At 41.0% G+C, this 16,269-nt stretch overlaps 1 protein-coding gene and 1 non-coding gene across 30 annotated transcripts in view; both read right to left on the reverse strand.

Annotated features, from left to right (window-relative positions):
* Window positions 1-16,269, reverse strand: part of ZC3H11A (zinc finger CCCH-type containing 11A) — a 43,978-nt gene that overhangs the window by 2,412 nt on the left and 25,297 nt on the right. For all 29 annotated transcript variants that reach the window (XM_045456384.1, XM_045456354.1, XM_045456359.1 and 26 more), the window contains 12 exons: window positions 15,912-16,115; window positions 15,678-15,794; window positions 15,334-15,414; window positions 14,415-14,525; window positions 13,274-13,336; window positions 11,894-11,992; window positions 9,901-9,969; window positions 5,001-5,504; window positions 4,576-4,655; window positions 1,826-2,156; window positions 454-620; window positions 21-88 (listed from right to left, as the gene is read on the reverse strand). In XM_045456384.1, the coding sequence (XP_045312340.1) occupies window positions 21-88; window positions 454-620; window positions 1,826-2,156; window positions 4,576-4,655; window positions 5,001-5,504; window positions 9,901-9,969; window positions 11,894-11,992; window positions 13,274-13,336; window positions 14,415-14,525; window positions 15,334-15,414; window positions 15,678-15,794; window positions 15,912-16,115 (1,894 nt within the window). The remainder of the gene's footprint in view (window positions 1-20; window positions 89-453; window positions 621-1,825; window positions 2,157-4,575; window positions 4,656-5,000; window positions 5,505-9,900; window positions 9,970-11,893; window positions 11,993-13,273; window positions 13,337-14,414; window positions 14,526-15,333; window positions 15,415-15,677; window positions 15,795-15,911; window positions 16,116-16,269) is intronic.
* LOC123587066 lies at window positions 1,342-1,446 on the reverse strand. The gene has a single exon (XR_006707131.1). It is a non-coding gene; the product is annotated as a U6 spliceosomal RNA (small nuclear RNA).

Raw genomic sequence — 16,269 nt, forward strand, 5'->3', positions numbered from 1 at the left:
GGAAGAACCGCAAGTATTACCTGTCTCTGGGTTTTTCTGTCTCGGGCAGAGAGACTGACTTGTCCTCAGAGAGGAGTGGGACGACAGCCTACAAAAGGAAAATTAAGGCGATTCAGTGGGAGGCAGGCTTTTTTTATTTGAACATACTCATGTTCTTTTGCCACTTTCTCAGAATCTTGGTTATTATTCTGGAAATCCAAGAATAAATAGTCCCAAGGTTGAGTGCCGAAACAGGCAAAATATCTTGCTGCCCAAGAATTCGCTTTAAAAAAAAAATCCCATTCTGCCTCCCCACAAAGGTGTGCTTGTAGATGGAGACTACGGTAACAACCTAAACTACCAAGATGCGGAGGCAACGGCAGAAGCGGCACAGAGGCAGGGAGCTGGCAGAGCTCCTCTCCCGGCTTTCCTCCCACACCGCTCACAGCAGCGTCTAGTTGGATCTACGCTTACCACAGCTGCTTTCCTGGTGGGGCTTTCCTGTAGGACGCTGCTGGAGCCGAGTGGCTTCACAGCTGCAATGACAGCAGGGTGCACCTCTGCCGCCTTGCGTTTGGGGGCCAACTTGGGGGATGAGACCACTTTAACGACAGATGGCTTCACGTTGACTTTGGGTTTAGCTACAAGGGACAGAAAATATCTGATTAAGAGCTAGAATAATTCTTCTTTCACATGGAGAATAATTTAGAATATCGACCTTCCTTCACAATACTGGAAATAACACACACACCCCAAAATGAAAACAATCCATGAACGATCTGCACTATACATGTGGGCATAATGTAGATGTATACTCAAATAATCCCTTCCAGTGGCTCTTGAATTTGCTGTTCTTCCATTCCCTGGTGTGTTCCTTCTTCAAAACCAGAGGAAAGATACACCACAGAAAGCTTTTTCCCCCACGGAGATGTAACTGACATATTAACATTATATTAGCTTAAGGCATACAACATAATGATTCAATATACCGTGATCGTATGACGGCCATGGTAAGTCTACTTAGTACATACACAGTTACAATTTTTTGTGTGTGAGAACTTTTAGGATCTACTTCCTAGCAACTTTCAAATATGCAATACGGTTTTTTTTTTTAATTTTGTTTTCTAACGTTTATTCATTTTTTAAGAGAGTAAAAGTGGGGGAGGGGCAGAGAGAGACGGAGACACAGAACCTGAAGCAGGCTCCAGGCTGTCAGCAGGGAGCCCTTTGCGGGGCTCAGAACCCATGAATCGTGAGATCATGACCTGAGCTGAAGTTGGACGCTTAACCACCTGAGCCACCCAGGTGCCCCTGCAACACAGTAGTAGTTAACTATGGTACGTTACGTCCCATGACTTGTTTAAAAATATGCAATCCTTCACGAATCTGCATGCCATCCTTGCCTGGGGGCCATGCTAGTTTTCTCTGCAGCGTCCCAATTTTAGTTACGTGCTGCCGAAGCGAGCTTTAGACAAAGCTCTTTCTCTTTTTTTTTTTTTTTTGTTTATCAACTGATTTTGAGAGAGAGAGAATCTCAAGCAGACTCTGCGCTGTCAGCATGGAGCCCGATGTGGGGCTCGAACCCACAGCCCGTGAGATCACGGCCTGAGTCGAAGTCGACCGCTCAACCGACTGAGTCAGGCACCTCTAACAGCAACTTTAAATTCTGAGAAAGGAACTCCTCTAGTTTTGTCTTTATTTTAAATAGACTTATCAAAAATCCTACTCTCCACCTGCGTGACCAGCATACAACACAACCGGAATCTGACTCAACTGTTGCCAGGAGTTACTAGAAACTCGGCAATTGTGAAATCCTAAAGCAACACACTTTAGCAAAACCACTCACCTTTACCCCTTTTTTCCAAGGTCTGTGCTGCACATTTCACATTCAATATTGAGTCCCCAATTCCTGAGGTTTCTACCTCTGCTTTTTGGGATGACTTTGTGGGCAGCCGCTTTGTCAGGTGCCGTGTGATGCCTGGCGCAGCCGCGAACAGGGCCTTCTCTGCTATCTGAGTGTTGCAGGAGTCTACATCTCCCCGAAGGGGTGTCAAAACTGATTTTTCCTTCTGCATCGTTCCCCTCTCCAATTGTTTCTGCATGTGCTTCTCTCTCATAGTCTCACATCTCTTGGCTTGAATTTTAGGGATGCCAACTCCCGTGGTCTCTTCTGAAGCCTGTGGATAAATTTAAATGACAGATTTGAAAACTTAGTACCCCCAACAATCTGTATGATAATTATTATTTGTAAGTTACCAGGCTTTCTTTAGATCTCAAAAACAAAAACAAAAACAAAAAAAACCAAAAAACAAAAAACTTAGGGCACCTGGCTGGCTCAGCTAGTAGAACACGCAACTCTTGATCTCAGGACTGTGAGTTTGAGCCCCACATTGGGTATACAGGTTACTTAAAAATAAAATCTTTATCTATTTATCTATCTATCTAAAAGTAGGCTTCACACCCAGCACAGAGCCCAACGTGGGGTTTGAACTCATGCCCAAGAGTCAGATCCAACTGAGCCACCCAGGCACCCCAAAATTTAAATCTTTAAAAAAAACAAAACAAAAAACTTGTTTCAAAGAAAAAAACTAAAGCTGAAACTAATATAATACTATGTCAATTTTATTTCAATTAAGAAAATCTTATTTATAAGTTACTAGGCTGACCTCTAAGTCTAGCAGAGTCTGACGTGATCTAGAACACAAGAGCTGATATTAAACGGAAAATGCCAAGCTGAAGATGAACGTTAAAGATACATGGAACAAGGGGCACCTGGGTGGCTCAGTCAGTTAAGCGACCGACTCTTGATTTCCACTCAGGTCATGATTTCCTGATTGGTGGGACTAGGCCCTGCATCGGACTCTGTGTTGACAACAGGGAACCTGATTGGGATTCTCTCTCTCCCCCCCTCTCTCTGTCCCTCCCCCGTGCATGTGTCTGCATGCTCTTTCTCAAAATAAACAAACATTAAAAAAAAAATGTGTGGAACAACAAAAACCCCAATGTTATAGGATAGATGATCTTGACCCTAAGTCAACTACAAACGCCTCCTAATCAGACACTGGCCCAAAGATTTATGTTCAATGATATTCATCCTCTTAACTGTATAAAACTACATCTACATGTCCAGAAACAGACTATATTGACATAATAGAACATTATGTGGCCAACTACTGTCTTGAAGAATTATGAATACAGCATAATTAAAGCAGGCTGCAAAACGATACACTGTAGAGTTCTCAATTACTTTATTTTTTTAATGTTTATTTTTGAGAAACAGAGTGGGGGAGGGGCAAGAGAGACAGAGAGAGAGAGACAGAGACAGAGAGAGAGACAGAGAATTCCAAGCAAGTTCTGTGCTGTCAGTCCAATGCGGGGCTCAAACCTATAAACTGTGAGATCATGTGACCTGAGCCAAAATCAAGAGTCAGATGTTTAACCAACTGAGCCACCCAGGAGCCCCTCAACCATTTTCTAAACATGAGTTAAACACTGAACAAGTTCACATATACATGTGTATATAAACAAAAGGCTTGCAAGAAATCCATGAAGAAACCTAATGGTTACTACATCTGAGTTGTGGAATTATAAGCATTATTCTTTATTAAAAAAATAAAAGTTCCCGGGGCGCCTGGGTGGTGCAGTCGGTTGAGCGTCCGACTTCAGCCAGGTCACGATCTCGCGGTCCGTGAGTTCGAGCCCCGCGTCGGGCTCTGGGCTGATGGCCCAGAGCCTGGAGCCTGCTTCCGATTCTGTGTCTCCCTCTCTCTCTGCCCCTCCCCCGTTCATGCTCTGTCTCTCTCTGTCTCAAAAATAAATAAAAAAAAACGTTTAAAAAATAAAAAAAAAATTTAAAAAAAAAAAAAATAAATAAATAAAAGTTCCCAAGTTTTGTACAATGGGTGACATTATGCTTAATTTAAAGAATATTAAATGGGTGGCTCAGTCAGTTAGGCGCCCGACTTCGGTTCAGGTCATGATCTCATGGTTTGTGGGTTCAAGCCCTGCACCGGGCTCTGTGCTGAGAGCTCAGAGCCTGGAGCCTGCTTCAGATTCTGTTTCTTTCTCTCTCTCTCTCTCTCTCTCTCTCTCTCTCTCTCTCTCTCTGCCCCTCCCCGGATCACACTCTCTTTCAAATATAAACATTAAAAAAAATTTTTTTTAAATATTAAATGGGGGTGCCTGTGGCTCGGTTGGTCAAGCATCCGACTTTGGCTCAGGTGGTGATCTTGCAGTTCATGAGTGAGAGCCCCTCATTAGGCTCTCTGCTGTCAGCACGGAGCCAGCGTCAGATCCTCTACCCGCCCCACCTCCCCCGCTTGTGTGAGCTCTCCCACACTCTCTCTCTCAAAATAAACATTAAAAAAATATTAAGCGGCCAATTAAAAACTTTAAAGGGGTAGAGAACACCGAGATACACAAAAGTACAGAAAACTCTCACAGAAAATTATAAGCACAGTGAAAGCTTGTTTCCCTAACTTATCAGTGAAACGTTACATGAAATTTATTATGCTAAAACTAAAAGGCACATTTTACCATTCATTTGGCCTTTGCTTGCCATGAACAAAACTATACAATGATCTAAAATAAACTCACCTCTTTAGCCTCTGTTCTAGTAACAGTGCTCTGAGAAACCACTTCACTTCCTTCTTGAAGTTTCTTCTCTTCTTTTATACCTATATTCACATTAAACACATCATCAATTCTCTCACTTAGGCTGCAACTTCAGTAACAGATTAAAGCAAAACTTTTCTTCATAAAAATAAAGACAAGACAGGACAACTAAAATTGTAGATAAAGCCCATCGTCCTCATAAAGCTTAGAAATGCCTGTTAAAGTATCAAAGGTCTACAGAGCGCTCCTGTAAAGAAACAGCTTAACTTCATCGGATCCAGTGGTCTTCAAAGTTATCCGAGTACAGTTCTGGCAGAACTCCTACGAACACAGCGCGCACGACTGCCCTCTGACACACGACTTGGGGAAATGGGGAAATGGCACCACAGACCGAACTGTGTCCTTACCTGGTTTTTTTGTGATTCGGAGAAGCCGCCTTGCCCCGGGGGTGGCCTCGGGTTGCTGCTGGGAACCGATGCTGCTCTCTGAGCTCTGCTGCCCACGCAGCGCCTTCTCCTGTTTAATCTCCTCCAGCGTCTTGATGTGCACTTCCTGCATGGACTTGGTTCTCCCTGCGGGCTCCTCCGACGTTACTTTGCTGATGACTAGAGGTGGCAAAACCACCGTTTTTTTAATTTCGCTGTCGGCCTTCAGCTTGATGCAAGTTACATCCTTTTTGTTTTTTTGTCTCTCTGCTTCCTGTTGCCGATGTTTCTTTTCTGCCAAGACCTCAGAGAAGGTTTTGATTCGGATAGTGGAGGGGCTTCTTGTTCCTAAAGTAGAATCATCGACTTTTGAAGGTCCGTCTGTCTTGAGTTTAGGTTGTAATTCTCCACGTTTCTGACTAGCTTTTTCAAGAAGAATTTCTTCTAATGTCTTCACGTGAATCTCACCAACTTTAGTAACTCTCTCTGTTTTCATGGGGGAAAAAACAAGTCACTGTATTTGGAGTTTATCTCTTAACAACTCACGATCTTTCTGTTCTTGGATCAGGACAGAGTCCTAATAGAGTAGTATCATTTAGGCAGGTAATTAAAATGATCAAAGTATTATTAGTCTCATTTTCAGTTTCTGAATACTCCAAGTTTCAGGAAGTGGCCCTCAAGGAAAACTCTTAGGTGGCAAAAATTACTGATTTGTTAGAGTTGTATTCAGAAGCTTATTCCCGAAGAACCTCAAAGCCACTTCCTAGCTGGAGAAATCTGTCATTGTAAATCTCACCAAACTAGTAATGAACTAATTCTTCCATTCATTTATAGATCTAAACATGTGCTGGACACCGTGCTAGAAAAAGAACGGTAAGCAAAACACAGTATCTACCCACATGTAATTTAAACTCTGAGGGACCAAACAGGCAACAACAAAGTGTGATAATAACGTTGTGATATGTTGTTGTTTTTTAAGTAAGCTCTACACCTAACATGGGGGCTTGAACTCATGACCCTGAGATCAAGAGTCACACTCCCTCCCCTAAGGACTTAGCCAGCCAGGCGCCCCAACAATGATAATCTGATACAGGAAGTGTGATGCTCATACATAGGAACAGACAGCAAGAACCCCAACCTCTGCCCAGGAACCGGTGAAGGGAAGCTTTTCAGAGGAAGTCATATTTAAGTGATATGTGAAGGATGAAAAGGAGGTGAGACGGGTCCAAGACAGAAGAGAAATGGGAAAGGCTCAGAGAGTGGCATGCCCCCGAAGAGCTATTTTTAATGACACATTCATCATTCTACATCTGTTTGAAGAGCAAATTCACACTGACAGATACGCCTGTCCTCACTACTGAAGGGCTAAAATAAAGAAAGAATGATGTAATGTGGGAAAATCTGGAGACTGTACACACACATTTGATAAGTGAATGACAGCTCTTCATGCAAGATCAAAACCCAAAAATATCCTTTAACAACCTTAAACACATCACACTTGGTTTCACCTTTTGAACTTTTGAATGTGCCGTCCCTTCTACACAGAATATTCCCTACTGGTCTCATTCTCCTGCTGCCTAGTTAGTTTTAACTGATTTCAGTTTAGAACCTGACACCCTCCAATCTCGCTGATTTCTCTGATCATAGCACTGCTCACACAGTACTTCAAGTGTGTGTATTTCCAACCACACCAGATAGATACTTCATAAAAAGGGGCTATATTTAGTTATCTGAAATATGTCAGTACCGTAGCTGTACATAGACAGCACTCAAACAGATACTGAATCACTTCCTTAGGTTTCTCGAATACAAATTCTTCCATTTGAAGACAGTGGGCTGATCTCAGAATTACCACTCCAAGGGAGCTCGTGAACAGGGACATGAAGACCTTGTTTCCCCACTCTACCAACATTTTATCAAAACGACAGAGAAGATAATAAAAGTAGAAGAAATCCACAGCGCTGGAAAACAAGGCTACCACCGGCAGAGCATAAATCTTGAGGGATTTCTGAGATAAGACAGCAGCTGTCTGAATTACAGAAAAACAGAAAAAGAACAAAAAAAAAAAACTGTAGGAGTGAGATCTGTTCTTCCCAGCAGAGCCAAAGAAAACCCGCCAAACTAGCAGGAAAAGCAACAGTGGGTAGAAACGTAAGGATGGGAGGCACCTGGATGGCTTAGTCAGTTAAGCAACCGACTCTTGGTTTCAGCTCAGGTCATCATCTCAAGGCTTGTGAGATTGAGCCCCACATTGGGCTCTGTGCTGACAGTGCGAAGTCTACTTGGGATTCTGTCTCTCCCTCTCTAACCTTCCTGCTTTCATGCTCACACGCTCTCTCTCTCAAAATAAATAAACTTAAAAAAAAAAAAAAGGCACTTTCATGATGAAACTTAAAAAAAAAAAGGAAAAAAGAAATTTAAGGATGACTTATAGAACAGCTGGACCAGTCATGACCTTCTCCTGAGAACTGCTCCCTAAAATGAGGAGGAGAATCCGCTGGGGAGGGGAGCACATTAGGAGGTCGGGGCTGAAGGGAGAAGATGAAACAAATGACAAGCAGAAAAAGAACAGGGGACAAGAAGAAAAAGTACAGCTAGGGAAGGAAAGAAAGTGGCTGTGCTCTGAAAGTAAAGAAACTTCTTACTGTGGCAATGGTATGAGCCCCCAGTCTTCTAGCCTGCAACCCACACAACTGCCTTTCAGTACACCTTCCCCACTTAGGCGGACCTTACTTGTGCCTCCCAGTCAGGAGGGAGGATCACCTGAGGACAAGTTGGTTAGAACCCACACAGGAAACCCAGGCTAGGAACTTACAGCTATGAAAACGCAGTAACATTAAAAGTGAACCAGAGACGCCTGGGTGGATGGCTCAGTTGGTTGAGTGTCTGACTCCTGATTTGGGCTTAGGTCATGATCCCAGTGTTGGGGGACAGAGCCCTATGTCTGGCTCTGCACTGAGCGTGGGGCCTGCTTAAGATTCTCTCTTCCTCTCCCCTCTCTCTGCTTGTGCACTCTCTAAAATTAAAAGAATAAATTAAAAAAAACAGTGAACCAAAATAGAGAGAAGCGATGAAGATGACCAAATAATATACTCACACATTTTTTAAAAGGTTCAAATTAGAAACTCCAGAGCAGCCTGAAATCAGGCTGTAAAAGACGGAGAAATCAGAGAACCAAAAAAGGGTCTTGGAAAACAAAAACACAAGTGCAAAAATAAATCCAACAGAAGGAACTAATAAAAAAAAAGCCCACCAACCTGGTCAAAAATCAGCCATCTAGAACAGGTTTAACAAACTATAGTTGCTGGGCCCAATGTGGCCATGATCTCAATTTTACAAATACAACTTTATTAGAACATAGCTGCACGGATGCATTTACATATTGTACAAGGCTGCTTTCACACCACAACGGCAGGGTGGAGTAGTTGCAATGGAGACCACAAACCTTTGCAAAGCCTAAAATATTTACTATATTCCTGACCTAGAAAATAAAGCCAAGCAAAGACCATAGAAGGTGAGGCAAACCCCCAAAACCCAAAGGAATGGAGAATATGAAGACAAGATTAAAAGACATGAGAGGCCTATGTCCAGAAGTTCCAACCTCTGTCTAGTAAGAATTCCACAAAGAGAAAACTAAAAAGAAGGGTGGGAAAGGAATACTCAAAGAAATTGGAAGAATGTTTTCTAGAACTAAAAAAAGGTAAGTCCTTAGATTTGAAGGGCCCACCTGAATACTGGTCTGAATGAACAAAAAGTTCCACGTTTAGAGCCACCGTACTAAAGTCACAGCATAGTAGGGAAGGGTAAAGAAAATCCCAACTGAAAGTTTCTGAAGAATAAATTCAGGTTCTTTACAAGGGTAATAATGTTTGACATCAGACTCCCTTTTTATGATGCTGGCAAAATCTTCACACACAAACCAGATGAAAACAGTATGAAAAAAGAGCACATGCCAACACGATTCATAAACAGATATAAAAACTAAAAAGCATCAAAGTGAGGAGCGCCTGGCTGACTCAGTCAGTAGAGTGTGCAACTCCTGCTCTCTGGGTTGAGAGTCTGAGCCCGACTTTGGATACAGAGAGTACTTAAAAAAAACAAAAGAAAAAAAACAACCAAACATCAAACTGAATCTAGCAATGTATAAAAAAGCTGAAGGGCTAGAGTACATGTTCATTTTACTATTCATTAAACTGTATACATGTATATGTTAAGTAGTTAGACTTTCAAATTTAAAAGGTTTAAAAATTACGGGTGGCTCAGCTAGTGAAGCATGTGTGTCTTGATCTCAGGGTTGTGGGTTTGAGTCCCATGTTGGGTGTAGAGATTACTTAAAAATTAAAATCTCAATATAAGGAAGAAAATTAAAATACTTAAAACCTCAACACCCAAATAAAACAAATGTTAATATTTTGGTGTATTTTTTGCAGTGTTCTTTGTAGGCATATACTTTTATCTTTACAAAACTGGAGTCATCTCATATATATGGATGCTACTTCCGAGAATAAGTTTCTAGAATAAGAAAATAAATTTCATCACTCCCATAAAATAAGGTTCTTACCCTACATCAAAAAGTCAAAAGCACTATGTGTTCTTTTGTAACCTTTCTTCATTCAATATAATGTGAGAAATTTTCCACATCATTATTGTTAAAACATGACTTATGACAATAATTACGTTAGTACATAACTACCTTAATTGAACTGGATTTCTTTTTGTTGGCTATTCAGGTGGTTTCCAGTTTCTTACTACTAATGCTATGGTGAACTAATGATTTTGCCATCTTTTAAGAAGAGGATTCATACCAGTGAGTAATTAATTACTTAGATTGTTACGGCAAGGAAAAAAAAAATAATAGAAGCTGGTTTTAGAGTTTACTTACCTGCTGCCTCCTCACTGTTTGGACCAGCTGACATGCCTAATCGCTCCTTCAGAGACTTGGAAACGTGAACTGTGAAGAAAAAAGAAAAAAAAAGTTGAACCCAGACTTTTTTGTTCATTATTATTATTACTATTATTTTTTAATTTAGAGAGAGAGCATGTGCACATGAGTGGGCAAGAGGGAGAGAGAATCTTAAGCAGGCTCCATTCTCCATGCAGAGCCTGACACAGGGCTTGATCCCATGATGTTGGGATCATTACCAGGGCTGAAATCAAGAGTTGGACACCTGACTGAGCCACCCAGGTGCCCCAGAACTTTTCCCCCCAAAGTTTACAAATTGGCTTATGCTTCTCTTCTAATGCAAATTCTTAAAAAACAAACAAAAAAAACCCCTCTTAAGATCTTAAAATTTTTCTTTTCCACAAAACAGACCTATGTGAATCATGAATTCCCTAGAGTATTCCAGAAAGCTTAAAAAATTTTTTTCTTAGATCTGAAAAGCAAAAACTACTGAATTCAGGGAAATAATTTTGTTATTGTACAGCCTTCTAAAGTCTTAGTGGCATCAAAAGGCTCCCATCCCTCAAATCTATTTTACTTATTTAAAAAGAAGTTTTTTTTAATGTTTATTATTTCTGACAGAGAGAGAGAGAGAGAGAGAGAGAGAAAGAAAGAGGGCATGAGTGGGGGAGGGGCAGAGAGAGAGGGAGACACAGAATCCGAAGCAGGCTCCAGGCTCTGAGCTGTCAGCACAGAGCCCGGCGGGGGTCTCGAACTCATGGATAGTGAGATTATGACCTGAGCTGAAGTTGGATGCTCAAATGACTGAGCCACCCAGGTGCCCCTCAAATCTATTTTAAAATAGGCTTCTTAGTTATGAAAATTTTCAATATGATCAATAGGCCAGGAGAAAAAGGGTATAGCTGCATAGAAAAAGAATAACTTCTACTCGCTCTGAGAATGCAAGGAAGACTCTAAATAAGAACAGCTACCCATCAAAGTCTCTTGGAGGGCGCCTGGGTGGCTCAGTTGGTTAAGCGTCCAACTTTGGCTCAGGTCATGGTCTTGCGGTTCGTTGAGTTCAAGACCCGCATCAGGCTCTGTGCTGTCATTGCAGAGCCCACTACAGATTTCCTGTCCCTTTTTCTCTCTGCCCCTCCCTGCTCATGCTCTCTCTCTCTCAAAAATAAACATTAAAAAAAGAGAGAGAGAAGTTAAAACTAAACACGATAAAAAAAAGATTTTTTTTTTTTTTAGTAATTAACACCAGTGTTTCATTGCTAAGTCATAAAAGGAAAAAAAATTCCAACCTTGATTTCTTTCCATAAATAGAACTTCAACTAGGTAATCACTCTAACTCCCAAACATCCTCAAGTCAGTCCATATCTCTCCGTACCAACTTCCAGGACCACTATATCTATGCCACTAACTCCTCTCCTCCAGATTATTTTAACATCCTGCTAACTAATATTCTGGACAGCATTCTTGTCTCCTTCTAATCTTTCTCCATATTTTAGGCAGGGTGATGGTTCTAAAATGCATATCTGAGCTTTTGATTCTCCTTCATAACCTTCCCATGGATTGCTACTAAGCCCAAAGGCTCTACAATGGCTTAAAAAGCTTTATATGGGGGTGTGTGGGAGGCAGGAGTCGGACACATAACCGATTGAGGCACCCAGGTGCCCAACACCGTGTACTTTTTCTGTCACAGAATTTATCACAATATATAGAAATATTCCCATCTGCCATTATACTATAAACTTCTGAGGACTGTGATGGTATTTATTTTATCCAGTGGCATCTACCTAGAATCTAGCAGAGTAAACACTCAAATGTTTGTTGTTGAATACAGACACAAGATAATCTGATTTACCTGAACAACAACCACAAAAAATACAAACCATCCTTGATAACATTACAAGAGAGAAGCGTCATGATTACACACACACGTACACACACGCACACACGCACACGTGTATTAGAATGAAGGTACCTTTCTTTGGTGCTTTGTCAGTGTTTGTTTCTGTAGCTTCAACTTTCTTCCCTAACCTCTGTGCAAGGCTACGCTTTAATGGAGGATCGCTGTCACCACCTACAAACAGACAGAACTTAGTTTAAGAGTTTAAATCCATCTTCAACAAGGTAAAGAACTATAAGCAAACAGACAACACAGAATAATTGTTAAGTTTTCTGCGTTTATACGGTGTGTTCATTCACTAGCTTCCTTAGAATTCAGTGTTAGAGAATACAAAGGTAGCAGAAAGAAAAAATAAGGAACAAAAAATTAGAACACACAAATCAACACCTACCAAATAATAGACTAAAACTACAAATAGCCCTGAATGATAAGCCCTGATTAAGGCCAAAATTCAGAATTAGGATTATGTGGGGAAAAAAACAAAAACAAAAACACGTACAAACAAAAGTCTTATTTGGCCAACTGCTGAATTCTAGGCATATCTGGGGTTAAATGCACCTGTGATGATTAGGTGACCAGCAAAGCAATCATTACATTTTCCTGTGACATGAAGACTCTGAAGACTAAATAGCTCTCTCTTCTAGATAAGAAATCTAAGGTTATGAAGGATTCTGTAGGTTACTGAAGTCGCCAATTAGTGATAGAGCCAAGACCTGAACCAGGTTTCCCGCCCCCTGGTTTGCGGTCTTGTACTGCTCTACACAAGGTGTCTACGTGTCACCAGCTGAAAGTTGTTTTTCAGGTTGCCCGACTGAAGGTATCATCTTTGCAGGGTCCCATTAGAAACTGGAGAGACTAGACACAAGGTAGGATTTTTCTCTCCATTCTCATTTGTAATTTAAATGTGACGCGGTCCGTGAGTTTGAGCCCCGCATCAGGCTCTGGGCTGATGGCTCAGAGCCTGGAGCCTGTTTCCGATTCTGTGTCTCCCTCTCTCTCTGCCCCTCCCCCGTTCATGCTCTGTCTCTCTCTGTCCCAAAAATAAATAAACGTTGAAAAAAAAAAAAAAAAATTTAAATGTGAAACCATAAAATCACAAAGTTTACATGTATGCTGACATTTAAATAAAAAGTCGTATTTTTTAGCTAAAAAACTCAACTTCCAATCTGTCCATAGAAACAAAGAGATATCTTCTTTACTGTTTTTTCAACACAGTACCTTCTAAAAAGCTGGTTATAGTCTAAATTGTAACACTACAAATTTCTGTAATCAATAAAAGGTATTAACGCATACGTGAAAAACATCAAGAAATTCTGTAAGTTCTTGCAGCCAAGAATTCAGAAGGACCAGCAAATCAGTATCGACAGGACGTTCATGCAAAGGGAGTTCTGGAGGACATATCATGTTAATGCACAAACAGAAAACCACAAAGGATCTGCCCCAAATTTATCTCACCTACTGAAAATTTTCGTTTTCCCAGTCTCTCGGTTAGACTCAATCTTACCAAGGGTTCTTCTCCTGAAATGGCAAAAACAGGATTTCTCTACCATTAGTCAATTTTTCTGTATTCAGTAACTAATAATGGGTTACAACGTATGCTCTGATAAGTCCACCCAGGAAGTCTCTTGAAAGTCAGGTCTCAGTATTAAGACTATATCTCACCAGAATTAAAAAATAAATTAATTATTTAAAAAAAAAAAAGACTATATCTCATTGGGAAAAAAAGATTTAACCTATTAAATAATTTTTTTAAAAGTTTATTTATTTGAGAGTGAGAGCAGGGGAAGGGCAGAGAGAGAGGGAGAGAGAGAGGATCCCAAGCAGACTGCGCTGTCAGCGGAGTGCCCGACAAGGGGCTTGAACTCATGAATCATGGGATCATGACCTCTAAGTCAAAACAAAGAGTCGGGTGCTTAGCTGACTGAGCCATCCAGGTGCCCTATTAAACAATAATTTAAATAGCCAAATGCGCAGCCCAAAGGGAATTAATAACACGGTCCTAATTCTAACAGTAGCCAAGCATATGAACACAGGCTGTGTTCTGACCAACTGATTATAAAACCCAAGCTCTTCTTTTTGCTTGTGCACCTCGATATACTCAATGAAACCACACTCTACTCCACTGCTAACCCTTGTACAGAACTTTGATTACCAGCAAAAAGTGAGCTCTTTTTCTTCTAATTCTTTGTTGTTTCAACAGCACATTTAAATGTATCTACGCTACACTTAGGTCATTATTTCTTACCACATTTAAAACTATTAAGAGAAAAGACTTCCATTTTTCTACAGCTTAAAGACTTTATTATAGTTCTTTACTCACAATGGGCAGTCAATAAATTTGTTGAATGAATACAGATAAACGGTAAATGTAAAAATGAAACATACATAAATGTGAGAGGTGCTTGAACAAGAATTTTAACCTTTTATAAGTAAGAGTCAAAGGCACTGATTTTTCTTCTCATCCTTATATGTGACCAACATACTAAAGTCTTCCTGCAAATCCATCGAAGGTACACTACACCCTAGGACTTAGCTCTCTCAGTTATACAGTAGTAGTAGCCTGACAATTCTCAACCCAGACCGACCTATATCTCACCTTGTTTGCTGGAAAGAGTTACTGTCCTCACTACTGTCCGGACATTCTCTTTTTCAGGACCAGGAATGGGCTGAGGTTCGAGTAAAAGACTGGAAACTCCGGAAGAACCTTCTGAATAAAGCAAGTCAGAGAGCAGCAAATAATTTAGGAAAAAATAAAGCCATTACAAGCCAAGAAATTTTGTTTTTGTGACCAGTTAAGTTCAACACAGACCACTGGAGGACTACAGGCCAGTCTTGTATAGGCAAACCTAGTTGCCTTTGGTGAATTAGGGTGGGGCAAGAGAGGGGAGAGAATCCCTATTTCTTCTCTGCCTTGGTCACAATGTAAAAATAAAATATAAAATTGTTTCCAGCGACTCAGGCACTGAATCTACTTATATTTACCAAGAAGGCTAGCTCCTAAAGTTAACCTCAGAAGCACGCCAGCCACCAAGTGTGTCAACTCAACCTTTTAAAATCTGTCTTTTAATCATCTGCAAAACACAGCTCCAAGAACAAGCCTTAGCAAGGGAGTACTTAGAACCAACCATTTGATCCTCTCTAAATACTACTTTTCACACTGGATCTGTAGTTTTTAGGGTTGGAAATATAGGCCAACCAGGCTGAGGCAAGCTCCAGAAGACAACAGCTCCTGAGAAGAATTCAAATAATTCAAAATAAAGCTTTTCTCGCCTCAGTGTGATTTATATGCCATTCTTTGGAGTTGTCTTTCTCAAGACAGAGCAGTTCTTCCCAGCATACTGTTGTCCACGTCTAGCTCTGAGTTAAAAAAGCCGCCCTGATTTCAAGAAGTCTGTGCTTTACTTCAAACAAACCACATGTGCTCATTCTGGCTGCTGCCAAGTGTCCTCATCAGAAGGTTCTTGTCATTCTCCTGTAGTAAAATCCGACCACCCGTGTCAAAACTGATGACTTACCACCTTGCTTCTTGGATTTTTCCTTCATTTTCTTTGACTTAATTTCCTCAAGGGTTTTTATTCCAAAATTCAAACATTCACCTGAGAAACCCAAACAGAAACCACATGAGAAAAGAACACCTCACGCCCTCTGTGTTTTATTTGTGCACAGCAAGCAGGCAAATGTTTTCTGGACAAATAAGGGAAAGTATGTGTAAATCTGCTTGTGCGTACAGTGGGGGCGGAGGAGAGAGAGGTGGCGGTGATCGTGATCCATTCCCAAGTTGTTTAAAAGAGTTCGGGCACATTCAACAGTGCTGCAAGACTCATGAGCAGGCACCAGCAACAAGACGGCCTCTTCTTACCTTGCTTCAAACTGACCCCAGGTTTGCGGGCAGAAGCTGCTCGTAATCCGTTGTGAACTTCGGGAGTTGGTTGCAGGATGGGCGTTTTGCTTTCATCGCCTTCCTCAGAAAACTGATCTATGTATCAACATGTAAGGCAAATGTACAATTAACAACAAGCCCTAATTCTGATTTCTAACTCACTAAATGACCCCCAGTCACTTATTTGCCTTAAAGAAAGAGGTGAAAACTCACCATCATCATCTTCATCATCATCTGCAGCATTGATTACAACTGGTGGATGGGTGGGGCTGGGAACATTTTCCGAACTTTCTACTTTCATAACACTTCGCAGCTGAGGGGAGGGATTAGACTGGACAGACAGTTTGTTCTGTTGAACTGTGAGCTGGTTAGCCTTCACTTCCTCTTCTGGTGACTCAGGCACACTGGGGAGCACAGCTAGACACACAACATCAGTCAGAAGTTAAAAATAGAAGATAAAGTCCCACTTCATCAAAAAATCTCCAACCGCATAGAAGTTTGGTGCATTTTCCTTATGAGCACTTATGTCCTTTTATACCCGATTTCCCCATTTTCACAATTAAGCTGCACA

Source organism: Leopardus geoffroyi, chromosome C3, assembly GCF_018350155.1.
Source record: "Leopardus geoffroyi isolate Oge1 chromosome C3, O.geoffroyi_Oge1_pat1.0, whole genome shotgun sequence".
NCBI classification, from domain to species: domain Eukaryota; kingdom Metazoa; phylum Chordata; class Mammalia; order Carnivora; family Felidae; genus Leopardus; species Leopardus geoffroyi.